Below are 27,858 nucleotides of genomic sequence, written 5' to 3'. Positions count from 1 at the left end.
CTGTGAACTCTGCAGTCTTCCACAGTATTCTCTTCTATTTCTTCCTTCACTCATTTAGGTAGAATCACACTGTGTTCCTCTACCATGTCCAAAATACTACATCCACAGTCTTTCACATGCAAATGCATGAGATGTGGCAGAATTTGCAAACAGATAAAAGTATTAGACGTGACAGAAGGAAGTGTTCAGTTTATTCTTTATCTGAGTGAGGGCTGATGTACAGTTAACATTTGAAAGAGGAGAATGTGACTGATGGTACTTTTACAGCTGTCCTCTATACACTAGTTATGTTGGACTTCTTCTAGGACAACAAAGTGACGCCAATGTACAGCGTGAAAAGATGCAGTACTTCCACATTAAAATGGCAAATTTTACAGCATAATTAAACATGTTTACAGGGTTATGTATGTATCTACTGGTATGTATCTAGCTTATTTACCTGTTTGAGGATGTTGTTTGCCTAGGGCAGGGGTGTCAAACTCCAGGCCTCCAGTGCCGGTGTCCTGCAGGTTTTAGATCTCACCCTGGGTGAACACACCTGAATCAAATGATTAGTTCATTACCAGGCCTCTGGCAAACTTCGGGTCCAAATTCATGGGCTGCATCCTCCTGAGGCCACATTTGTAGACCGATTACGTCACAGCGACGCGCCGAAGGTTGTCCAAATTCGTAGACTCCTCCGAATGCAGCCAACAAATGCGTCCTCCTTTTCCCCGAATTTGAAGGATGGGTCGGGTGTGTCCTTCGTGGCCCACCATATCCCAGAATTCATAGCGCGGCCCAGCCAAACTCCAGTTTCCAACAATGGCGGCCGCTACTAAGTTTTAAAATTACTCATACTAATCTTTCTGGGTCACAAAATAAACTTTTAACATATTTCCAGGCGAGAAAGTAGCTGTGTAAACATCAAATATCTGCTCGGTTTATCAAGATATCGCATATTTGCAAAAGTGCTTCGACGTTTTCGGAGGCGTCTGCTACCCACCAGCTCGATAGCTCGTCGGGAGCTCGAGGGTTACTGATGCGGCCGAGAACGGCACAACTCCTGGCACATCATTTTCAGATCACCGTGGACTTTCGCTGCTCGGGTTAAACGTAATATATAAGTCACTTAGACAACCTAAAAATGTTATTGTTGGGCTTTTTTCAGTGTTTTGTTTGTTCGTGAGTAAATCGATTTGGCTGAGATTAAAGTTATTAGATTAGATAAAATAAAATAAAACTTTATTAATCCCCCGGGTGGGTTCCTCCTTGGTTTTTACACAGCTGACTAAACGTCAAACAGAAAACTGATTAAACAGAAGTATGAGACAGTCGAGAATTTACGCCAGTGTCCCGTTATATTTTAGATAGCAAGGAGCAGACGGCTGAGTTTATTAAACTCCACCGAGACAGCGGTGACGCTAATCAGAAGGCTAGACCGTCCAATTTCACGGCCGTTTACTTCCGGCCTACCAGACGTTCTGAGGACCCGGCCCACGTAGACCGCGAAGGCCGGGTCCTCAGGAGGATGCAGCCCATGAATTTGGACACGACCATGTTGAGGAGGTAACTTAGCCATTTAAATCAGCTGTGTTCAATCAAGGACACATCTAAAACCTGCAGGACACCGGCCCTCGAGGCCTGGAGTTCGACATACCTGGTCTAGGGTCTCTGTCAGCCGGGTTATGGTCGTCTTAACAGCTTGAAAAAAAGGCAACTGGACTTCTGCACATTTTGCACCTCATTCATTCAGTCGCAGACCAACTGTTGGAGGGTCCTATGTATTAAAATGCCCAGTGGAGGTTGTTCTCTTGTTTCCTGGAGGTGAGCCTATGAACTGGTTCACTCTAAGGACAAAACACCCAAACACAAGCAAAACAACACAGTGTATGCGGTGCAGTGCAGCGAGAAGTGATTAGATCTCTACATAAGACAAACAGCTCTCCTCTCTACAAACAGGAAACAACACAGCTTTACACCTGCATTTTAAGATTATGACACTCCTTCCAGGATGCCAGTGTTTATATTTTGGGCAGAGAAGACACATGATTTAAGATACAAGTGAAGGGCGCCATCGACGTCTACTGTAGCTGCTATCACCCACCAACAGTGCAGTCCTGCGATCCATTTCAGGCGTTTCAACTCCCATTCACATTTGGCCTCAGGTGACCATAATAACTCACATCTTGTCTCACAGAGGTTTCACCTGTGGGCCCAGTGATGGGAATGACCCACGTTTTCTCTCCTCGTCATGTCTCATGTGACAACATGATCAACACTGTGCTGACGACCCTTAGGGCCAGCTCCAAGATGACACCCGCCACTAGCGGTTTATTACCTCCAACTGTTTTGGACTCCACCAGTTGAACCAAAGAAGCTTCTTGGATGAGAAAACCCATACAATCACACCCAGATAAATAAAGTCCTAAAGTACCTTCATTAGTCTGGTCTTACAAAAAGATACTCCAAGGTGTTTTTCCCTGCTTTTTTTAGCTAGACAAAAATTATCACCCTGTGCCTCTGTTAGTACCATGCTAACATAGTTAGTTGAACGGTGCTAATATTAGCATTTTTTTCTTTTTGTGTATACAGTTTGTAATTGTGGCTATTACAATACTTATACTCACTGTTTTGAGTGCATAATTGCATGACAAATAGCCACAGGAACAGCTGGACAAGTACCAGGATGCTTTACAATGAAATATCAAAAAATTGAGTGTGTAACACTAAACCTCTCACAGGTGTTTTCACATCTGTGGTGTTTAGTCCATTTAAATCAAATTATGGTTCATTTTCCTGATGGTGGGGTTCATTTGTATAATAATGTAACATACTAAATCATGAATTGATAAATATTTTCTACTCAGGACCTTGCATTTTGGCTCAGCATTTTTTAATAAGTTGCTTGAAGCTTTACCACTATGTACCCACATCAATAATTTTCATCTACCCTGGTCTCCCTGTCAAATGGAGCGCCAGTGAATACTCCAGAGAAGCTGGTTGAGTCATTTGTTTACTTTGGGTTACACATCACTAGCTGCTAGTATATCCACCTTACATTCCTGCTGTATGAAATGGCAGTTTAATCCTCAAGTGGTGAAGTTTGTTGTTTCCACCTTTAGTGGGATCAGCTTTCTTGCTTATTTTGCAAAGTTCACAGATAATAAAATAATGACAGAACAGAGAAAAATTACCCTTAAAAAACAGTTTTGAATTTGGCGCATCATTTATATCTCTACATTTTAGCAAGCCTACTTAAGACTAGTACATTGGAGAAAAGGGCAAACAACGAAGAAAACAAAAACAAAAACATTTTATTATCCATTCTTGCAGTTAGGATAAGCCAGTTTTAGTCATCCTGACTCTAAAGGGTATTTAAAGGGTATCTACATTAGCCTGATTGAAGGTAGCAAACAAAAGGGCACTCTGTAACAAAAAGGTAGCAATTAGCACAAGTTATTGCTTCCCATTCTTCCTAGGAAACTTCATCACACACCCACAACCCCATTACGTACCCACAGCTTTTACTCCATAAAGCAATGCAACTAATCCTGAGTATTTTGAGACACTGAAGTATCATCCTGTGTTTGTGTGTGTGTGTGTTTAAATAAAGCTAGCAATAGTTATGGTCAGCACTGTTGTGTTTTTCCTGAGATCAGGAATGTTTATCTTTTTGACAAAATCTTCAGTGGGTTTGTGGTGACGTTTAACAAGTCCATAATAAACAGGTCTGGGTTGAAATGGTTCTTCATATCTTTGAGTTATGAATATGAATCCTTCTCCACAGAGATACCTTGAGATGTCTTCACAGTGTTTTACTGTGGGTTTGATACATTGTTGTGTGGTTTCTCTCTTCAGTCAGTCTCCTTGCAAACAACCTTCCATTACTACCACGAACCACAAAATAGGATTCATCAGTAAATAAAACTTTTTCCATTACAAAGTATGTCTTTATAGACGCTATGCATCCTCTGACACTATGACCTTGTTTAGACAGAGAAATTTTAGAAATTCTTTAGACAAAATTGCTTGTCCATCACTAGTGCAAGACTTGATGGTGTGCTAATTTTTGTCTGTCAAATCCTGCTTTGATTCAACTGATCCAGTTGTCACCAAGTGTTTTTGAGGTCTGTCCTCTTAGAAGCCTTCAGTCTAGCCATTAAACAGTGTTGGGAAGGTTACTTTTAAAAATGTATTCCACTACAGATTACAGATTACATGCCCCAAAATGTATTTTGTAACGCATTCCGTTACGTTACTCAATGAGAGTAACGTATTCTGAATACTCAGGATTACTTAATATATTATCAAACTTTTTACAACTACATGAATCTACTATTGCTGTGTGATTTATTACTTTTACTGAAGGTTACTGGCCATACAACTAGATTTTTAAATCTTAATATAAAACGAGTAACAGTAGAGTGGACATAGAAAACGCGTATATAAAACAGGTCCGCGGCTCTGAACCGTAGTAAAGGGACCTCTGGCTAATACGTCGGGTTCATGTCGGGCTCGTAGCTGAAAACTAGCTTTACTTTGTTGTCTGGCTCAACTTTTCTAGGGAGAGACAGAGAGAGGAGTTGAAAGGCTGCTGCAACAGAACTTATTGTTTCGGAGGAAAACACGAACACGGTGTACAGTCGAGTCTTAATAGCTTACTTACATCTGGACTACACTGCCCATGAGGCTACATTCTTTAGGGCTATTCCTGTACTGGCAATTTTTTGAACAATAATTTTAAACAATAGTTCTTCCCGTCATTATGCGAGTTGAAATTAGAGGTTAATGCTGTCGGGCCTTCACTGAACCACCAGCAAAAGAAGATGAAACTACACGTCATGGTTGAAAAACACAGAAATAAATTCCCTCTTACTTTGGCTGTTTGGCTTCCACCACGATTAAAATCGCACTTTCTGCACAGCTCCCTCTCTCTCTCTCAGTGAAACCGGTTAACCATCAAAAATCTCTGTTTTCTACATTATTTGCTTGCTTATTACTCAGCAGTCAGCCGCTGCGTTTTTGTTTTTACAAAATGACCTCTGACAAGAAAGCCTAACTTCTTCTGTTTAATACAGAAGAAATTAACATTTTTGTAAATGATGCCAAATTTCAAAACTCTTAGCTGTGTCTCTAATAAAACTTCTTTAAGTTTACGCTGTAACTTTTTGCTTTTCTTTCAGCAGCATCAGGTAATGTTCATGAGTTGATTCATGGTTTTCTTCAGTTTTTGATCTGCTGCAGAATATTTTTAAGCCTATCCACTATAAAAAGCCAGACCAGAAAAATCTCCTTCATGTTTTTTTGTGTTTTATCCTCAGTTACTTTGACACAAAGGCATCTGCTGTGATGCTTAAACCTCTGATGAAGTCTCACAAGCTTTGTTTTTATACACAAATATAAAAATATGGATATGTACTGATAAATTGTCAATTAATATTTATTTAAAATAATATTTCTGACTGAGTCCAAATTCAATCAAATCAAATCAAATCCAGACCTAGTGAATCAGAATTAAACCAGCTATAGAAATCAGTGACGATACCCAGCCCTATGCTACACCGACCACGGCTCAACACAGTAACCTTAACTTGGAAAGTCATCTGCCTTTCACTTCAAGTTAGATTTGATCTAAAGCCAAAATCACACCTACATTTTTCAGGTATGCCCCTTTTTCCCATATGGCTGACACCAAGTAAAAGCTAATTCCCCAGTGAATGCTCATGACGGAGCCAGACATAGCTGATGGCACATTTGTGACCCAGCAGAAAAGCCTTTATATCTGTCCTACACTGTAAAAACTGTGATTGGGGTTAATTAGAATCTAATAGGAGAGTAATAGTAATTATTACTCAGTAAAAACGTGTATGAGTAGTTTTAATCAAATCTAAGCAAAATTCAACAATTTTGAGATGTTCAGTTATTTAAATTTACACAGTTTTGTTTGGGGTAAATTCAGCAATGGTTTGTTGAGTAGATTTAAAAAAAATGTTTGAGTACTAAAAAAATTTAAGAAATCTAATAGATTTAACTGATGAAAGCATTTTCATTTTAATCATTGTACACTTCCGCCCATAATCCTTTGTGCCACGTGCAGGACACACGCGCTTCATGAGTGGACGTCTCCATTTTGTCAGAGGTAAGACTTCTTAATTTGTTCAAATATAAGACACGGTTTAAACAATAACGTATATCGGTTTTGAGTAAAGGTTTTAAACAGTATGATACGTCGAAATTTTATTAATAATCATCACTGTAATGATAGTATCGTATTTTTACACAAATGGCAGTTAGTGGACTGCTAGCACAAGGTCACTTTCCAAGCCTTCACGACTGTGTTACTGAACAGCTTTAACTAACCACATGTTTTACCGTATTAAAAAATATCAACGGTATATTCCGATGAGTTTTAACGTCTTTCATCCACGTTTAAAAGTTCATGAAAAGGTTTTGCGGTCAGTTGTGAGTGATTTTGTCAGCCACAGTCAGTTTTTCGAACTCCAGTTTCCAATAATGGCGGCCGCTACTAAGTTTTAAAATTACTCTTAGTAATCTTTCTGGGTCACAAAATAAACTTTTAACATATTTTCAGGCGCGAAAGTAGCTGTGTAAACATCAAATATCTGCTCGGTTTATCAAGATATCGCATGTTTGCAAAAGTGCTTCGACGTTTTCGGAGCATCTGCTACCCACCAGCTCGATAGCAAGCCGGGAGCTCGAGGGTCACTGAAGCCGCTGAGAACGGCACAACTCCCGGCACATCATTTTCAGATCACCGCGGGGTTTCGCTACTCAGTTTAAACGTAATGTATAAGTCACTTAGACAACCTAAAAATGTTATTGTTTGGTTTTTTTCAGTGTTTTATTTGTTCGTGAGTAAATCGGTTTGGCTGAGATTAAAGTTATTAGATTAGATTAGATAAAATAAAACTTTATTAATCCCCCGGGTGGGTTCCTCCTTGGGTTTTACACAGCTGACTAAACGTCAAAAATGATAATGTTGCTTTCCTTTCAGGTAATGGAAGATCCCTCAACTTAAATTCACCTGATCAGCATGGGATTGAAGTTGCAGGCTATCATAGCCAAGGTATTTTCCACAGACATTTCAGCTTGGAATTTTATTTAAAGAATTTTTTTGTCAAATTTCATTTGCATGGTGCACAGCTCCACTAATTTGTTTGCATGTTTTTGTCAGTGCAAGAGGACGCCAGGACGTCACTGATATAATTAACAACACAATTATGGGTTTCATGTTTTAATTGTATTTTAAATACATGTCTATTCTTAGTAAAAAAAACAAACAAACAAACAAACAAAAAAACACAAGTACAGGTATTGCTGGGTTTTTGTTTTGTCCCAAGAAGGAAAAACCCTTTCTGACTAACATAAACTAAATTAGATAAAAAAACTAAATGACTAAATTAATGTAATTTACTAAAACGACACATTTAAAGATTGAACCTGTCAAGCATGTTGACAATACCTTTGTGTTGACTGTCAGCACCCAGGCATGTGCATTAACATCAGCTAATTATCGCACATAATGCTCCATGTGATGATAATTTGATATTTAACAGTTTTTTTTAATACTGCCAATTCTCACAGTTTTGTCTTAATAAATGGTCACTTATCTGATGGTAATTTTTGGAATTCTTGCTCATTTTCAGTCACCAAGCAATCCTAGCAATAACATAACCAGAAATCTGGTTATTCAGTGCTTGATGGTGTACCTTGGGGAGTCCATTGATCAACTGATCAAAGAGTACAGTGTAAGTGTTGAAGTAGAAACATTATTCTGTTTTTGTTATTCATATGTGTTTGTCAAGTTTCAAATAATTTGAGGCATTATCATGTTTTATTTGTCATTCAGCTACAGGATGTGTCCAGGAAATATTTCATGTGTGCAACTACAGTCAGAAAACCCATGTGTTTGTTGTTTCAGGATGCTGATGAGGATGGTGTGTCACAAGATCTTTCTGAACAGAGGATGAAAATCTACAAAATCAAGGCTGTTGGATCTGAGGAGGATGACATTGGCATTGTGCTGGAGGGTGTGAGAGTTATGCCTGCTCTGGGCAATTTTCCAAGAGCATGCGCAATGCTGGTTGGATTGACATATGCAGTCGATCTTGCCTATCCCAAAGAGCTAAAATACACCTTGGAAGTATTCCAGAAACTTTTCCTTGAACTGGATTGTGCTAAGCTCTCACCAAAAGTGAACAGCCTCAAGAACAAGTTATTGGCTTAAACGAGGACTCTGAAAGAATGAAAGGGAAGTAAGCTCACTGAAAACCTTTGGTTTGTCTTTGTTAGATGCAGCTATCTTTTCAGTTTTTAAGTTAATTTCATCTTATTCATATCTTACCCAAATGACCTGCAATGTGTCAGGCTGTATTTGTGCTCTTCATTTTAATTTTGTTTTTTATTACCTACAAGTTTCTTAGGAATATTCTGTTTGAAAGGCAGCAAATTGGAGGAATCACTAGTGAAGCTTTTCTTTGTTTATAGTGTATGTTACTATAAAACATTGGTTTAAAACAACTTTAAAATTTAACAGAAGTGCAGTCCTGTAGCTGTAGAAATGTTACTTCCTCTTACATGTGTCTTAGATTTTCTCAGGTTAAACATCCAAATTGGGATAAAAGGTTGATTTACATTATTGATATTCCATGTACATGAGTGAAAAACCTTTGTTCTACAATTATATTGAGTGATTCAATTTAACAAAAGATTGACAAACTAAAGTTTTTGTTTGTCAATCATAAATAAGTAACAGAGATAAAGGAAACGGTAAAGGATATTCAAATTTCAGGTTCATGTTGATATTACAGTCTAAAGATTAATTTCTTTTTTACAAAACTGGTTTACATTCATGCAGTTTATGTTGCTGTTGCTCTGTACACAAAGCTGTGTGATAAACTGTTTATGACACTAAAACAAATTTACAGCAGAGGAATGTATTTAGGAGATCAGGAGATTGTTGATGAGAATTCAGTGTATACGAGCAGAAAAATGTTATATTATAAATTACTGTGTTTTATTTTCCACAATAAAACAAATTACTGTTTTGATGTTTTCTTTGTGAAATTGATTCATTTTACTCAGAAAATAAGTAAAATTCATTTCATTTTCTCTTATTATTCAGTCATTATTTTTAAGGTTTATTTGGAAAATTATTGAATCCAATTTGAGTTTTACTGAAAAAACAAGAAGATTTCATTTCTTTGTAATGGATATTTTAGGAAGTTTTTACTAAACCTTTGCCAGATAGTTAGTAAATTCAAAGTAATTTTTCTCAGAGACTTATTTCATATCAATTATTTTTTTTGGTAAAGTTGGGCAATTTCAACCTTCAGTTTGAGATTTTGACCCTAAATCCAACACATATTTACAGTTTAATTCTATTAATATCTACTTTTGTTTTCTATTTGAATTTAATTAACATTTTCTCTACATTTTACATAAATCTTTTGAAATTAAAATCTACTTAATTATTTCAAGTGTCACTTTGTTGCCATAACTTTTTTAAGTAACCTCTAGTCACAGTTTTTACAGTGTATATCTGTGTGCTAAGTTTCATTCTTTTTGCCAAGTCTACATCACTGCAGGGAGTGGAGAGCCGTTTATAGATATCAGGGTGTCTAAATGGATTTTCTCAAACACTCTGCACTGTTGTGGTTTTTAAACCCACATCTTTTTGCTTCTCATCAGAAAATTTGTCAGTGTGGCAGGGAGGTGGAGGTTAAAAAGTTTGTTTTGCCCAGCAGAACGTTCAAGCTTAGGGCATTAGTCAAGCACATCATATTAAAATGAGCCCACAAAAGGTTATCTGTAATAAATTAGAGTCGGCAGTGTAAAAATTCAAGGCATACACAACAAGATGGGGCAGCATCTTACCTATTGCATCTCCTTGTTCATGAACCATGCTGGCCAGATCCTTCATGATTTGACTGACATCCAGCATGTCTCTCTATGGAGAAATCACAGTGAATGCTCATGTTAGTCCTCCGTACATATCAGTCCATGAGAGACAATGTGCACATAGGACAAAGATTATAGCTTGAAAAGTAAGGTTATTATTATTCATTTATTAATAATATTATTGTCCATATTTACACTGTTTGGTCTTATTAGATGTTATCATCTTTATTACTTAAACTAAATGCAAAGTATTATCAATATTGAATAATGCACAAAGTCATCTTGCATATGTGAGCAGGCAGTCAGGCTTAATTACAGAAACAGAATATGTAACAGAATAACATAACATTATTTCATTTCACTACATTTTTTTTATTTTTTATTTTTATCTAATAAAAAAGACTCTAAAGTGCAAAGGTGGGATTTGCATATTCTTTATCACCCTGATCAATCCTGATCGATCAAAGAAGTAGTAGAAAGGATGGTTCATGGTTTCAGATGGACAGAGATCAATTGAAGCCAGTTTTGACTGATATTATGTCAACAAAAAATTGTAGGAAACTGTAGTGGCTTTTTGTCATCCTTAAATGTTTTGCTCATAGTTGTGCAGCTATGAAGGATTTCTATAGAAAATGCAATTCTAATTCAATTTCCCTGTCCCTTTAATTGACAGTGGATTTGTGTCTAATCCTAAATGTTTTGTGCTTGGCTTGTCCAAAAGTAAAAAAAAAAAAATGCAGTTCAAAGTTTTTGTTCAATTATTCCACTGTCAAGGCACAGAGCGAACTGGTGCAGCTATGGCTGACCGCAGCTAATTCTCCACAGTCTCAGAGCTTTGAATCTGCTCTCAATGTTTCAGCTCAAAGCAATATGAAAGCTTATAAAACCTCTGTCTATCTCATGCTCGCAGGTCCCCCCCTTTTCCTCCATTATGGCACCGTGCAATCACAGCTGCGTTTGTGTAGCCTAACCCACTGGGCCATCCATCACAGGTGGCGGAGTTTGCTGTGGAAACTGGCAGCCATCCTGCCACTTGGCAAAAACCATTTGAATGGAGCAAAAATGGCCCCTGGCAAAGCTTGTGATGCTAAAGACTTTTTGCATTTATCTTGAGGCAACCCTGTCCATCACCCTGTAATAGAATAATAAATTTATTTTACCTGGCAAAGCATTGGGCAATCAGGGCTCATTTTATCATAATGACAGAACAGTGTGTAACCAATTTAGCAAACACTGTGTTGCGAATAGACATAGACAGACGGGGGGACACACACACACGTACACACCCAGGTGGGTTGGGGCGACCGTGGGTGGGTGGGTGCAGTGGACCCCTGCCTGAGGGCTGAGTGGGTGGCCAGGCTTGGAGCCAACACTGTGCCCTTTTCCATATTTCATGTGCTTCAAATTCTTCTCATGAGCAATCCAGAAGCCACTGGATACTGGCATCAGGCTAGGAACCAGCCAACATGGATGTTCATTAGGATGATTTGTTTGTTGCCTTTTTTCCAAGACTTGCAACAACAAAAAGGACATTCTGATAGCCAGCTCTGATACTCCCCCACATTGAAAGGAGCCAGCTGAGGTGGTTCAGGCTTCCAAGTTTAGATGGTTAAAATGAAGTTACTTAAGCATCCAAACGTCCACCTCATTCAGTTATAACAAAGCTCTTCATTTAAATGCACATCATCGTGCTTTCTTGCTTTTCAGAGGTTATGGAGATATTTTTTTCCACTAAGTGCAACTACGAGGACACTGCATTCCATCATATATAGGGGCTTTCTACAGAGCCCTCCATTTCTGACTGACCAAGACCTAAGACAACCATATAGACTACTGTATGTTTTCTCCTTTGTGTGGGCACCTTAAAGGGCATTTTATCCTGTTTGCTCTTCTATAATGACATCCTAGAGAGCCCTAGTGCATTAGCATTTGTGCCAGTTCAGCTGAATTTTCTTTCTATGACACATTTTCCGTCTGTACACAATGTTATTCATCAAAGTCAAGGAAAACTGAAAGGACACCAGTTTTTGAGTAATTCACTCTAAATTTGCACCAGCTCCATGGGGCAGTGCTCTACAGCTCACCCTGACCTTACCTCCCACTGTGGCGCACATGCAAAAACCGAGCTTGCTGTATAGGGATCAATAAAATGTCAGTGAACTTTTGCTACATGCCACAATTCTTTATGATGATAGCCAAAGAATCAGACTAATCCTCACTTCCAGAGCTCACCTCTGCTGGTCCTCTGACACTGTCTGTCAATCCTGCTGCTCTTGTTATTGTGTATGACTGATAAAAAGAACATACTTGAATAAACGAAAGGCTCTGAGGGTCTGTATATTTTCATGCAACTAAAATGTCAGACCACAATTCAGACATCAGTTTCATCTGACACTGGGGCCTCTGCCGAGGCAGCAAAAACACAAACTTGAGGCCAAGATAAAATAGTCACAACAACCCTGCCGGCAGCATCTGATTGACACCTCAGTCATTAGAACTGCATGCCTTGCATTTCTCCAGTCATAAAGATGTTTCTGATAGCAGCTGATATGAACACTTGTGAGAGAGATTGCAGCTCAATCCACAGCTTTGCAACTTGCAGATCATCTGATAGAGGATGGAAAAAGGGACTCTTCTTTTTCGATACTTTCATGCTTGTGTTACCAAGATATTGTTCTATTTATCCACACAGAAATCAGCATCAGAGTTGGTCTCTTGTGTGATTATTCTAGTCTGTTTCTGTTTTGTATTTAATTGCTCTTCACAGTTTGATTCTTTCAAGGTATTATCAAGATGAAGGTAATTTATAGTCCAATATATGACAGCAAAGTAGCTAGATAAGGTTTGATTCTCCCAGGATGACTGCAGTTTGCAGCGGCTAGCAGTGTACACACAAACATGTCTTTCCATCTTTCACTGCAGGGCAGTTATGAGAGGTTTCCTCTAGTGCCTGCAGAGGGAAGTATGGCACAGCAGTGTTCTCATGTCAGCCTTTTAAAGGCGAACCAGCATCAGTAATAAGAACCGATTAGGCATGCAAGTCAGCTATGAGGAGGGGGTGTGCCGATAGATGACACGACCTCTGAAGAGGCGTCTGGGAGATTTAAGGCGTTTTCACACCTTTTTTGCTCAGAGAAGTTACTTGGAACTCTGAAGTGCTCTCTCCCACTTAGTTTGCTTCTTTTGGCCAAATGTGAGTGTAGCAATCAGAGCGAGACCTCGCTGAGAAAGGAGTCTCTCAGTACATTCCCAAGCTAAAGTGGCGCCTCCACTAGAATCTGAACGTGATCTGAATGCAATCGAACTACTGTGAGGACACGTTGTCATATGTTGTCTACTTATGTGACTACATTCAAGTTATAACATGGTTATTGAAAGGTCTCAGGTTGGCCCAACTATTAGGAATTATTTGTGACATTTTCTGTCAGTGTAAATTACAACACCTAACACTGTGTTAAGGATCAGTACTCTTTGTGACAGATAAGTTCATTTGTAATGTTTTTGGAGAGGTTAAGAGCAGTTGATTATAGTTCTGTACGTGATTATAAGTGTTCTATACTATACTTAGTATTTTACAACAAATTAATATTCTTCAAGGAAGAACAAAATTTGACTTTTAGTGGGAGAACTGACTGACCAATTTTACACCTCTGTCCAGTCTGTGAAAATAACCCTAAAGCCTTTGCTTGCATTATGCAAAATGCATTGTTCTGGATCCTGGATAAAATGTGATGCAAGGCTTTAAAATCCAACACTTTCAAATGCAGCGCTGTCAAAGTGGTGCTAAATATGAAGAGAACAAATGAACACCTATAACTTGAGTATAGAACTTGGTTGTATATTCAAATAAACCAGCTTGGATTTCACTGAGAAGCTATACCTGCCCCCTAAATAATGTTTAATTCCAACCTCACAGCCAACCAGGCAAATGTGTTTTGAAGAAATGTTTACATTGCATATATTCATTTTTTCTGTCAGGGTAACAAGGAAAAAGAGATCAACATTCTGTGACTTTAACTTTGTTGAATATTTACGGGACATAATCTCACTCTTATGAATGTTAATGAGCCATTATGGACCTTTTCTCAATTACTGTTTAACCAGAGGACCACTGGATGTTTCATACATTATCAACAGGCAAAACATTTTATCAACACCAACAATGTCAGTCTGACTGTACTGGGATTCTTGTTTCTTTCTGTTGTTGAAAAAGAAATGAATGGACAGAAAAGAAGGTGTTGCTTTTTCATTTCTATCATTTTCTTTTTTTAACTATTATGTCACCCCTCTGATTTTACCCTGTTACTAGTATTTGATTGTAGTATTTCATGAGTTTTTACTTAACACCAACCCAAAATTATGAATAAAGAAGTCTACTATTTCGTGCCATAAACTGCCGTTCCTCTCATGGCCACTCCCCAAAAAAAGAGTCATTCTCCAAAGACTCCTGTGTTAAAATGCCCACTGTCCCATTACAATTTAAGAGTCTGGCACAGAAGCAGCAGGTGCCTGTGTAACCCAACTTACGAAAGAATGACCGAACTCCTACTAGCCAGTATCAGAAAATCTAGGATCGACAGGAGCCCAAGGTATAAACACCAATAAGGAGAGACCACACCACAGTAGACTGTTCACAAATTTGTTATATTAGACACACGGCAGCTGCAACAAATGTAATGAAAGCAATAAATTAAAATACAAAATATTTCACCCCAAAATAACAAACTAAATAAAAGTGCGTGCATACAGCTTTCTCTGAGTCAAATGTATGAGTGAATAATGTCTGGTAACTGATGGATCATTGGGGCCCGTTCAGTTTGTTTAACGTTACCACACTCCGATGAAGGAAGAAAGTTCGTAGTCCTGCAGGTATCTGAAGCTTCAATGGGAACTAAACTTTGGCTTCAATAAAACCTCAGCAAATCCTGTTAACTTTTGGGTTGGCTCGCCATCCAGTTAACTGGAACTGTGGAATCGCTGCTCCTCAATGAGGGCTTGCTTCAGACTGGGTCGGTCTGTCGAGTCATCCTTTTATCAGATAACAAAAAAAACCTGATCGATGACAGGGTGAAACTCTGACCGACCAAAAAAAACTGCAGCAGATTCGCTTGCAACTCCTAGCAATTCGACTTCGGGAACATTAGTTTCTCTGGCACATGGCATTGTATGAACAGGAACGAAATGGCAACTACAGAAAGTCATGCGATCAAGGCCAATCAGCAAGGGTCACTGGGAGCTCATTGCTGATTGGCCAAGTTAAACGACAACAGATAATCTTATTTGTCCACATCTTCCTTTAAATAAAAAAAAGAAAGAAATGAATAAATTGTTTACATCATACACCACAAAAACTACTTTCCACTGCTCTTTTTTCCTAGCTGGGCTACACCTGCGTTTGCGCATTGCAGCTATACAATTCTTGGACATAGACTGTGACTTAAACTTGATAACACCATTTTGTTACGGTCAAGTCTTACGTCTAAAAAAAACATCATGGCAGTAACCAAAATGCTAATGTTGAGGCCTTAAAATGTCCTGTCCAAAGACAATGATCGGCTACATCTAGCTTTTATATGTTGTCTAACGCGGTCAAAAGCACCATTTTAATTTATTCTTCCAAAACATGTAACCATGAGAATTTATTCTTATTAAAAGCTTCAATAACTTCTGTTATTTCTTATTCAAACTAATGTTGTAAGATGGCCACATTTTCATGGCTGCACTACGAGCCAACCAGACCAGTGTTACATTATTATGTTTTAGAGTGTCAGTTGCATTTTGTCAGGTGTAGTCTGGTTTACGGAGCACATCAGCAGACTCTGTCATGTCAGTTGTGATTTGGCAGCATTTGATGACGTATCTACTCTCCGCAGGCACATTAGTCATTGTTCTCTGTCAACGCTTGTCATTTCTGATTCCTTTTGTTCTCGCTGACCAACTCACAATTCACAAGCTGAGCAGTTTGGTGTGACTTCACGCTCCCAATCAGCCCTGTAGATAGATAAGTCTGAGACCTTAAATGAACTCAGATAAAGCAACAAAGCATTTTAATGTAAAAATCCAGACATCTTATCAGATTAAGTCTCAAAGAGAACAACAACAGAGGTAAGTGTTCCAACAACATTAATTTAGATGCTGTAGATACATACAGTGAGAGGGAGGAGTACTTGCATTCAGATGGTTACTGACGAGTTATCCTATCAACACAGAGAGAAGATGGTTCAAAACAAGTCTTGTTTTCGTAACATCAGCAAATGAGCGTTCCATGCTGAGAAAGATGGACCTCTTTACCTCCACCCTCACTACATCAGGAGAGGTCGTGTGGCCCTGAGAAGTGCCCTGATTCCAAATGTAGCTTTTATGATTTTTGGGTTTTACATATCTAATGTGAAACCTGTAGACTTCTCCAGTATATTACCTCAATTCACCTGAATTGTGTCTTTATCGTCTTCTACACAGTGATTGTGTGCTTCGGTGTGGCGGCTTAGAAGAAGCATCACTTCTTATTATTTGAAACTTTAGCTATGTTAGATGTGAGGGTTCACAACAGTAACAATAACAGTTTGTTTACTATACAAATTCAGAGACACTTTATTAGGTACATCTTGCTTTTTTTCTGGCCTCATATACATGAGGCAAATCATCACCACTTCACAAAGTTGCTCCCCTGGAGTGTTTGATTACAATGAACTCATTGTCATATTCGAGAAATCAGTTTAGATGAGCCTTGTGACATATTTTAGGTTTTGTGTGCTATGCTTGGCACAATCCTGTCACCAGTACTCAAGAACCCCAAAACATAGATTTAAAAAGATATATTTTTAATAAATTCTTGAAAAATAAGTCCTCATATTGAATACTCATTCAATTTCAGTTAAGAGTTAACATGTTAATTTACGCAACTTTAAATATCTACAATACCTTAACGCTTCAATAGTCAGATGCTATTTAGTCATTTCGGTATATATTTTCAAGTCTTTGCTCAAATACACTGTTCTTAAACCATTCACAAAGGCAACAGATTAGACGCTTGTGAGCAATTAGTTAGATTTATGATTATCCATCCATCCATCCATCCATCCATTCGCTTCCGCTTATCCTTTTCAGGGTCGCGGGGGGCGCTGGAGCCTATCCCAGCTGTCATAGGGCAAGAGGCGGGGTACACCCTGGACAGGTCGCCAGTCTGTCGCAGGGCCAACACACAGGGACAGACAACCATTCGCACTCACATTCACTCGCACATTCACACCTAATGGCAATTTGGATTTTCCAATTAACCTATCCCCACAAGCTGCATGTTTTTGGACGGTGGGAGGAAGCCGGAGTACCCGGAGGGAACCCACGCAAACACGGGGAGAACATGCAAACTCCACACAGAAAGACCCCGGCCTGATGGTGGAATTGAACTCAGGATCTTCTTGCTGTGCGGCAACAGTGCTAACCACCGTGCCACCGTGCTGCCTAGATTTATGATTATTTAATCAAAAATGGTATGGTAACATGGTTAAAATTAGAGTAGTGGTATTTGATTATGTCACATCCTTGTCATGTAACTCACTTTTGTCTGTTCCTATTCCAGACTAAATGTGTTTCAGTGTTGCAAATATGTCGTCCCATATGGAAAAGATATATAAATCTTATAAAGTTTGTATCTGTCTTGTGTGAAACTTGTATGAAAAGCATACAAGAGTGAAAACAGATATAAGATCCCTTGAAAAATTATATAAATGAAACTTGTATGTTTTGGATACTTACTAAAACAATATATGAAAGTGGCCACTTTCATGAGTCAATCATATAAGCCTTCTATGATTCACTATATGAAGTAGGCCACATCTTATGCAAGTCTTTTATAAGTTTTTACTATTTCTTTTCCATATGGGGTAGGACATAATTAACTGTCGATAATTACTGTTCTTTGTGTTTATGTTGAATAAATATTTTTAACAATTATGATAGGCATGTAGCAACCAAAGCAAAACAAAAAATCTTATGTTACAAATTTTTATATTTGAGATGTTATATCTGACATGTAATGTGGGAGGTTCACAGGAGCTATTCTGTATTTTGGAGTATTTATATCAATTAGCAGTTTAACATGTGCATCTAAAAAAAAAATCTGCTAAATGTAGGACAGTAAAGACTTCATCAGTGCTGTGTGTAATGTTGGTCCTCTGCTTAGAATCCTGAAAGAACAAATACAGATATATAAGAGGAAATATTCCTGGAATGACTGGGGGACAATGCAGGCACTTTTAAAGCATACTAGATTAGCATTACTACAACACGGATAATATGATTCCACAATCTAAATTACCTCAGTTTAGTAATAATTTCAGATATTTGTATTAAATATCAACAATCCACATGTGCACTGTTCCATTGCATGTAAAATTTTAAAGAAATTGCAACACTTTGGTGCCAGATTGGATGAATTTAAAAGAGAAAGCTGCCTGTGTTTACTCTGGGGTTATAGTCCCCCCCAGATTTTTATAGCTAGTTTTATCAAGTGTGTTTGCATTTATTTGAGGAATTATACATTTGTACAACTGCATCTGCAAGGCATGCGTAACAAACACAAGCTTGGTAGCATTAGCTTGCTAATACATGTGTTAGCTAATGATTAAAGTCGATTTTTCAGAGGAATACCAGTCAGTCTAAATGTGTGTGGTGCAGATACTAACCCAGATACATTTTGGATCCTATCATTTCTGGATCTGTTTTGGATCTGTTCATTACCCAGTTCATCCAGTGCAGATGCATTTTTGCTGATAGTGGCTTGTTTTGACTGTATAAGATCTGTATTGATCAAAATGGCTGGCTCGCTGTAAACCAGCCTGTTTCAGTTTAGGCATTGTTTTCAATAAATTGCACGCTCAAAAAATGTTTTGTCTCACTCCCATTTCTTCTTGTTGCATGTTGAAGCTGAACTTGGAACCTTGTTAAGGTCCAACCATGCAAAATATGATTTTTTTTTTTGCCTTTTTTCAAGTGGTTTTAAACTGTTGATCAGGCTAAAATTTTGTAGCTGACCAGTATATATGGAGCTGGAGAAAAATGTCCATTTCGATGAGAGAAAATTTCAGTATTTTTATGGGATGTTAATTTTAGTAGGAGTTAAAGTTTTTATGAATTCATTTAAAACACTGTCAAAACTAATACGTTTATGTGTCTCTGCTAAAAGACCAACATTATTTGGATGACTTTATTTGGTTATGGATCTTGAGGAAAAACTATATGTTGTTTACTTGTCAAAAAATAAACTAAAGGGATCCACTCGTCTTTAAATGGAGTCTCAAATTTCACTCCAATTCTTATGTTTTGAACAAGACTAAAGGAATTTTGGCCCAATGAGTTTGTTTCTCCAGTCAGCTAAAGCTGACTTCTGAGTAAAAAGAGTTACGCCAATAAGACATAATCATCAGGTGGATTGTAAGAAGCACTGTTATGTAAAGATATTGAAGATACAAGTAGCTTAGATGAAGGACAAATAGTGGATCTGGTATTTTCTGTGACACTAAAACATCCCTGCCTATCCCACTCTCACTGTCTTTGATACGTGTGCTTAATGCTGATATGAAACTCTCTCCACATCTACCACCCGAGTCTAAAGGCATTGGGCAACAGGACACAGTGTCATTGCCGCAGCAGAAAAACTGTTAAGCAGATTTACGTGCACGCCTGCTGGTGAGAAAAGGGGGGAGGAAGAGGGGAAAAAAATGACCTTTTTACAACATTTAGTCCATGAGAGACATCTCTATTTTTTTCGCTGTGACTAAATAAACTGTTTATAAATGTAAAATCATGTCTTGCCTTTGGCAGTAGCCCAAGGACTAGACATCCCTGAACAATGTGAATGCCAGCAGCAGGACCTGAAGGTCAACAAGGAGACCAAGCTGAAATATTAAAGACAGACGTTGGAGTCTGCTTAGGCTCAATCTGCTTCCCCTTGTGTGATTTTTTTTTTTCAGAACAAAAGGATGAAGGCAACAAATGATTTTCACTCCTGTCACTGTTCAAGAGCTTCTCTACACAAGCAATGGGCCTAGAATCAGCAGATCTGTCCATCTGTTCACCCAGCATTTTGGCTCACACCAACACTTAACATTATGGTAACTGCTGGCCAGATTGCTGTGGAAATAACTGTGGGTATGCTCAGCACCCAGAACAGTTAAAGTTACCCATCCCAAAAAGTTTCTAATGCATGACCAGCACTTATCAGTACCCCGTGTCTACACTTGATCAAATCAGCTTAAACAGAGAACAGATGATGGTAGAACTTAATACTTGTGGGCACAGAGGTTAACTTCATCATTCAGCATTCATTCATCTGACTGACTTTGGTGGAAGTGTGAGATTCCTTGAAGGTATGTAGAGTAGAATTTTGTACTTAACTGAAAGATAAGCAAATTCAATTTCTAGTATATATATACAAAAAAATCTTTAAAGAAATCCTCTTTTTGTGTATGGTGGGCCCATTGAAAGACACCACAAAGATTGATGTGGAATTTTCTGTCGCCTTCTGACTTTGCGGACGTACATCATGAATCTGATTTCTAATGTATTTTCTTTTTTAGTGCCATGTCATTTCAACTATTTCAAGGTTTTTTGAGTTGCCAATCCTTACAACAGTCTTAACTGTATAGTCTTATTTTAAATATGTAATTGTTCAGTTGTGGTGAATGTAGTTATGACAGTTAATTTAAAAAAAAGAGAAAATAATTGGAATTGTTAGATTTTTTTTAATGTAATGACCTACTTATTATAATTTAATTAAAATTTAATGAAATATCATATCATATTTTCTATATTATCTATCTGTATATTATTTAAAGGGCTTTTCTCATCAGTAGTTGAATCAATTTCAGCAACATGTCAGAACCAGTTGAAATATTTGAATGTGTTTTGTTGTTGTATGGCATTTTCACTGTATATCAGGAATAATACCACGGTTTATCTGCTGCGACAGTTATCGTGTTATTCTGATTCCCAATTTTACAGTAATGGAAAAATGTTAAAAGGAATTAAATGTGTGCAGTGAGACGCAAACAGATTTCATAGAGAGCAATCTTCTTTTTATCTGTTGACCCACACTAGATGATCTGCCATCATGCTAGAAACATCAGTGTATAAAGACAGGAAAATCAATGCACTTTTGATGGTGGAGGTTAATAACAGCTGTTTTTGCTAATAAACCAAATTCTCTCAGACACTTTCTGCGCCAACCATTAAAGTCTTGTTTGCCCGCTGAACTGATTTATCTGATTTATCTGAGGGTCTTTCCACTGTATCTGAAGTGTAACTATGTGGATGGATTGTCCTGAGGATGCATCAATAAGACAGAAACACTTTGCTGTGGACCTTTTTTTCCACTGCTTCTTCAGGTGTGGTATTCAGATTGCACTTAATTAATCAGCAGAGACAGATTCTAACCTGCGATTAAGCATAGGCTCCAGAAACTCGTAATAAAACAACTAGCACAGTACATGTGTTTTTTGCTTGACAGGTGAGGTTGTAAATCAGTAACCAATTCCAAATAAGTCCAGTTCCAAACTTTCAATAAGTTAAACTACATCTCAAAATTAAGAAATAGTCCAAGAAGAAGGAGATGTGGTATATCTGCCTGCCCAATTTATATGACTTTGATGGACGCACACACGTGCATAAGATGTATAGTTGTTTATCGATCATATTACATTGAGCTGAAATGAATTAAATTGACCTGATTGATATATGTAATGAGCCTGACTTGGATAAGTGGAAGAAAATGAATGGATGAATGGATATTTGTGTGTGGTCTTTATGTATTGTTCCATGATTCTGTTATTAACTACATTTATATTTTTTATATTATTATACAATTATAGTGTGATGCTTTGTTTGAACTGGACTCACCTGTGCCTTTTGCATCTCATCCCTGCCTTCGGTGTTGTCTGGTGTTCGCAGCATTTTTCTAAACACAAGGTCTTCGTTGTCAGATAAAGTAAAGATGATTTTTTGAAATCCTTGTTTTCTTTATTTTTATGTGTCATATGTTATGTGAATGAACATCATCTCCTGCTTGTCTTGGTTATTAATGATCCAGCTAACTAAGATTTTACTGTTATAGTTTTCGACACACTTTTTAAGGCTGCCATCCAGTTAAGGCTGATTTTCTATGAACATTTTAGGAAACCTGATGATGTTATCTTTCAGACCTTTTCAAATGACAGTTTTGCAGATTTGGATATTCCAAATCCTAGCTCTAACTTTATCTGCCATTGACCTGGTTGATATTAAGGAATTAAAAGTACGGGAGCCATTAATGGACTTGGAGAGCAAAGCTGACAGGAAGACTTCTGTAGCTTCTAGTCAGTGCATCAGGATCACAGCTGCAGCCAGGAGGCCTCAGCAGAGCGCGCATATATGGCACATTGAGTCTCTGAGGAGTACAAAATTAACCTCAGAACCACAAACCTTTCCCAGAGAGAGAGAGAAAGAGAGAGGCTGATAACGATGACAGACATGGCTCCTCTGGGAGTAAAGCCATTTAAAAAAAGTGGCATGTTGGGACTCACAGCAAACACTACTGATTTAGTGGTATGGAAGGATGTTCGGGTAGAATGTTTGGACTGAAAGGATAGAGGCGAGAAGGGTGGTGTGGAGGTGAAAAAACACATTGTCAGATGCTATCGTTTCTCCCAAAGAAACAGCGTCAAGCCCCTCAGCACCTGCCTAAGTGCTGACGATGACATTTATCCATGCTGCTATAACTAAAGCGAGGACCAGACGACCCTGTCTGAACACCAATCATCTGCCTGGCCCATCTCTGCTGCAGTGCTGAAATGAAGCTGTCATTCGTGCGGCAGCTCTTTCGCTGTGTGTCACTCTGCAGAGAGAGATTGATGCGCTTGCTTTTTTTGTTCCTATTCAGGCTTCAGCTCCTGCGGTTGGATTAGCTGATTTGAAACATTGATGAAGTTCAAACAGCTCTGACTGGGCACAGAGATACATCTTCATTATACCGCAAAGTGCTCCTAAAACATTATCATTATTCTTCAAACTGCTGGACGGCAAGCTGCCATCTGATGCTGGACTGTCACATAAAGGCTTGTGAATTTAAAAGCTGACTGCTGCGACATGTGCCGGGCTTCTATCTTCTATCATTCAGCCATATGCTTCTGAGATGGCTCGTGAAGTTTTACAATATGTCTTCAAAAGTTTCAACAGCAGATTGTGTACAACCAGAGAGGACTGTTCAGTAAGCCCCTCACATCAGGATTCTTGTCGAAAAATACAAATCACGACTGGTGTAATCAGTGTTTAGTATTACTTAGTGCATTGTTTTCTTCTGCAATAATTCTCTAGTGTGGGAAGCGTATGTAATGTGATTCATGGAAATCATGCAGAGGTGGCTGGGTGGATGGCGGTAGCACAACATTCAGGATGGAAATTGACAAGAATTTAGCGATTCCGATTCTGTTATTGATATTACGTATTAATTCTCATTGGGTTCTCACTGGCTCTGCTTCAAGAATCACCACCATTGCTTAAGCATGCTGTAGGTATCCCCTCCCCCCCCTTTTAATAATAATAACAACAACAATGGATTGCATTTATATAGCGCTTTTCGGGGCCCTCAAAGCGCTGTACAATTCCACTATTCATTCACTCTCACATTCACACACTGGTGGAGGCAGCTACAGTTGTAGCCACAGCTGCCCTGGGGCAGACTGACTGAAGAGAGGCTGCCATATCGCGCCATCGGCCCCTCACCAGTAGGCACTAGGTGACGTGTCTTGCCCAAGGACACAACGACCGAGACTGTCCGAGCCGGGGCTCGAGCCGGCAACCTTACGGTTACAAGACGAACTGCCAACTCTTTGAGCCACGATCGCCCCATCCATTCAAGCTATGATCAGTGTTGTACTCATTACACAAAGAAATAGAGTATTACACATATTACAAAGAAAAGGTTACTTAAAAGTAATGCCATACGTTACTTACTTACTTGCCAGGGAAAGCAATTCTTTACGCTACTCGTTACGTTACATACGAAACATATTGTCTCATAACTACCACTCCCAGACACCAACAGAAAACCCTATCCTAATGACAACACACATGTGATCTTTCTCTTAGTATTTCAGTACGAACACAAAGCTGACAGCACAAGGCAAAGATGAAAACCAAAACAGAGACTTCAAAGCGATCATCACAGTGGTTCTACTTTAGAAATGAAGGCTGCAGCCTGACTGCTGACAGCCTGACTGTTCATCGCTGCCTTTTTTACCTGTTGATGATCAGACTGGGTCAGCATTGACTCAGCTTTACCATCTCACTCTTGTAAAAATCCAAAAAGTTAAAGTACTGTCCATATCCCTAGTGCAGACCATATCACTGTTTTACTCTTCTGACACATGACCTGAAACCAGCTGATGGTAATGCAAGTTCAAGTGGAGCCAATAAGGCATGGCGACTAACAATTCCAGGGCATCAAACTGCAGGGAACCGGTTCTCAACAAGAACCAGTCCTTGATTCCCATTCCTATTCAGGACCAGAAAGCAACATCATAAGTCTTAGTGTGGTTAAGTTAAGACGAACATTGAACTGTGGTTGCTAAATATCATCACCTATCAAATTTAGGATTAGGATTTAGGTTTGGTTGCTATCCATCCCTTTTTTTAGGCTCTCCCCTGTTTGGAATATCTAAATAGAAAAGCTTTTAAGAAAAGAACAAAGAAAAAAATTCTGAATTCACAAGAGTTTATTTGAAATGTATAATCTAGCTCAGGGGTGCCCAATCCCGGTCCTCGACAGCTACCGTCCTGCAGCTTTTAGATGCATCCTTGTTCCCACACACCCGAATCAAATGAATGGCTTGTTATCAGGCCTTTGCCAAACACGATGGCATGCTGAAGAGGTAATCAAACCATTTGATTCAGCTGTGTTGGAGTAGGGATGCATCTAAAAGCTGCAGGATAGTAGCTCTCGAGGACTGGGATTGGGCAGCCCTGATCTAGTTTCTGAGAATCTGAATATTTAACTAAAATAATACCCAACACTTGTCTCAGCTGTATATGGATTAGGCCAGTGGTTCCCAAACTTTTTTCTGTGTAATAATATTTGTTATGCCTCCAGAAATGTGTTCTTATGTGTTCTTTTTATCTCGTTATCGCAGCTTAGAGCGACTTGTGTATTTTCGTAACCATGACAACATGAGAGCAGTGCACGCTGGGAGTCAGGAAGTAAATTTACCGTGTGGCTCTGGATATTGGTGTGTGGGCTCACGCAGTCGCCAGCTCCACCGTTACAGGTTTAATCCTTTTCCCTCCGCTAAGGCATAGTCTGTGAGTATAATTCATTTTGTACAATTAAGCGGTGAAGCGTTTTGAACTGTTGTCTGTTATTCGGTTGGCTTTATTGTGTCTCATATAAGCTGTGCGGCTAGGCTGTCAAGCTGTAATAACTAGCCAGATGCTTTGAGCTTATTGCATCTATAATACATTTCATATATTTCATTGTATTGTGTTTACAGTTTCACAAAAGTGCCCAGTAAAAACTCCTGGAGTTCAACCGTCTGCGTCCTGGAGATTTTTTTGGGAGTGTTTAAGCTGAATGGAAACTTAGCCCATTACAATATTCAACATTGCTATCAATACATTTTTCAAAAAATGCCTCTCTGTGCAAAATGGGTTTAAAAACATAAACAGCTGTAGGATCCTGTTTGTCTGTGATTTGAACCGGGGGAACAAATCGTGGCAGGATCAGCCTGATATTATTTGTATCCTGCTGTAACTTTACTGTATAAAGAGCAAACATCTCCAAAATGTCAGGAGCAGTTAGTCATTACAATAAGTGTTTGTGAACTAAAAATCAAGAATGTGGGATCCTGTTTGTCCGTGATTTGAAGAGCCCAGCGCTGCTCCTGACGCAGAGAAAACCAATCCTGCAGGGAGACCTACCTCGGCACTTGTGCAGGTGAAGCCAAAGGGAAGATTTGCTTCACCAGATTTTCTCGTCTTTAGCTTAGAATGAAGTTGGTTTGGAAACATATTCAGCGACGCTTCATCTCCTGCTTTGGGTTTCTGTGGGTGCCCCGTGCTAGCAGTGTCCAAGCGTTTTGTTTTCTTCTTTTTCATACCGCGCCCCCCCTGCCATGGCTTTGTGCCCACTCTTTGTGTGTGTGTGTGGGGGGGGGGGGGGGGGGGGGGGGCAGGCACACATTGGGAAGGTCTGGATTAGGCATGGATTTGTCTCCCAAAACATCTGGTTGATGTTAAGTGGTTACAGTGGTCAATCATCCAAATAGTGAGGCTTTGTATATATTAACACAGTGTAGCAGTTGAACAGATGGCGGCGCACACAGTTGCAGCAGCTCGATGTACCACTGGTCGGTGCGGTGTTTTGTTACCTTTGTACGTTTTATGTTCTGTTTTGTGCGCGATCAGTCAAGCGAATAACATCTTCAGCAGACATGATCTTCTTAAGATCGGAGTGAGTTACCGTGTGAGCGTGACCATGGCATTTCTCCACTCACACAAAATACCAGAGGAAGTAGCGAGGAGACCGGGCGCTCCTTGGATTACTATTCCGGCGGGAGGGAGACGCAGACGGCGACGAGAGAGAAGGAGGAAGCGAGGCTGCCGGGCTGGCGTGCTAACCAGGCTAAGGAGGAAGCCTTTTAGACCACCGCTCCCGAGTTTATATCTCTCGAATGTCAGATCCTTGGCGAACAAGATGGACGAACTAAGGTTACAAATAACAACGGACAATCACATCAAAAACTCATGTATTCTTCTGATCACTGAGTCCTGGCTGCATCAGTCCATCCCGGACTCTGCCATTGAGCTATTAGGCTACACTGCACAGCGCCAGGATAGAACAAACAATTCCGGTAAGAGAAAAGGAGGGGGAATCTGCATATACGTGAATAACAGCTGGTGTACTAATACAGTGATCATAGACCGTCACTGTTCTCCGGACATAGAATATCTGACTGTCAAATGCAGGCCCATCTATCTTCCACGGGAGTTCACTGTTGTGGTAATAACAACTGTTTACATACCGCCAGATGCAAATACTAACATGGCACTAGCGCTTTTGCACACGAACATCAACAATAAACTCAATAAATACCCTGACGCAGTGCACATTATAGCGGGTGATTTTAATCAGGTGGATTTAAAAACAGCTATCCCAAATTTCCACCAGCATGTGAAGTGTACCACGAGAGGGGCTAACACCTTAGATAAAGTCTAATCCAACATCAAGAAGGGCTACAGGGCAAGACCCTTACCACATCTGGGCCAATCTGACCATTTATCCTTGCTCCTAATTCCTGCATATGCCCCAATCAGGAAAACTGCGTCGACCATCACTAAAACTGTAACAACATGGCCAGAGGGCGCTTCTCAACAGCTACAGGACTGCTTTGACAGAACCAACTGGAATATTTTCCAACATCAAGACCTGGAAATGTTCACAAACAGTGTCCTCTGTTACATCAAACACTGTATAGACACTGTCACAGTAGACAAGCAGATCCGGGTTTACACCAACCAAAAGCCATGGATGACCCGGGAAGTCCAGCAGCTGTTAAAAGAGAGGAACAGCGCCTTCAGGTCCGGAAGCAGGGAGAGCTACAGCAGGGCTAGAGCCAACCTGAAAAAAGGCATTAAGAAGTCCAAGGCGGACTATAGGAAGAAGATCGAGAACCACCTTGTGACCAGGAGATATTTCATTTTGTATTCTTATGATCACAGTTATAATCAGAAGTATCAATCATTAATCATTTACCATTGTTGAACCAGTTGACAGAATAATCTTTGAACCATATCTAGGTTAACATTAATCTACACAGATTATCAGTACTCTAATCAGTCTATTGTTGTTCTGTACTATTCATGTTATTTGCTTAAAGCTGTTTCACAGTTCTGTAATCACTCAGAAGCCTGTGGGGCCTGCTGGACCCT

The 27,858-nt window shown here is 39.2% G+C and overlaps 2 protein-coding genes across 14 annotated transcripts in view; one reads left to right on the top strand and one right to left on the bottom strand.

Moving 5' to 3' along the window:
- The window catches only part of tsnare1 (T-SNARE Domain Containing 1), a 292,734-nt gene that overhangs the window by 88,089 nt on the left and 176,787 nt on the right, over positions 1 to 27,858 (bottom strand). For 5 of the 11 annotated variants that reach the window (XM_082551056.1, XM_082551053.1, XM_082551057.1 and 2 more), the window contains exon 9: positions 9,880 to 9,952. The exons of 3 other annotated variants lie outside the window; for them this stretch is intronic. In XM_082551056.1, coding sequence (XP_082407182.1) covers positions 9,880 to 9,952 — 73 coding nt within the window. Of the gene's footprint in view, positions 1 to 439; positions 539 to 1,575; positions 1,830 to 9,879; positions 9,953 to 27,858 lie in introns of those variants that run through there. 3 more of the 11 variants (XR_014279539.1, XR_014279540.1, XM_082551054.1) reach the window with 3 other exon arrangements.
- Positions 5,777 to 9,529, top strand: LOC309716584 (uncharacterized protein). 3 transcript variants are annotated; one of them, XM_082550457.1, is made up of 4 exons: positions 5,777 to 6,121; positions 6,998 to 7,069; positions 7,650 to 7,751; positions 7,925 to 9,529. In XM_082550457.1, the coding sequence occupies exons 2-4, from the start codon at positions 7,037 to 7,039 to the stop codon at positions 8,228 to 8,230; spliced, it is 441 nt and encodes a 146-aa protein (XP_082406583.1). In that variant the 5' UTR covers positions 5,777 to 6,121; positions 6,998 to 7,036; the 3' UTR covers positions 8,231 to 9,529. The 3 variants fall into 3 exon arrangements, with proteins under 3 accessions (XP_082406583.1, XP_082406584.1, XP_082406585.1); XM_082550458.1 differs by having other exon boundaries at positions 5,777 to 6,785; XM_082550459.1 differs by lacking the exon at positions 5,777 to 6,121 and adding an exon at positions 6,452 to 6,461 and having other exon boundaries at positions 6,996 to 7,069.

This window comes from Aulonocara stuartgranti (assembly GCF_965226115.1).
Source record: "Aulonocara stuartgranti genome assembly, chromosome: 11".
NCBI lineage: Eukaryota > Metazoa > Chordata > Actinopteri > Cichliformes > Cichlidae > Aulonocara > Aulonocara stuartgranti.
This window is presented reverse-complemented; position numbering and strand designations above follow the sequence as displayed.

Coding starts and splice junctions, on each gene's coding strand:
- LOC309716584 (XM_082550457.1), top strand. CDS start 7,037: ATGGGATTGAAGTTGCAGGCTATCATAGCCAAG. Junction 7,070..7,649: donor TGCAGGCTATCATAGCCAAG/GTATTTTCCACA, acceptor GCTCATTTTCAG/TCACCAAGCAATCCTAGCAA. Junction 7,752..7,924: donor AACTGATCAAAGAGTACAGT/GTAAGTGTTGAA, acceptor TTGTTGTTTCAG/GATGCTGATGAGGATGGTGT.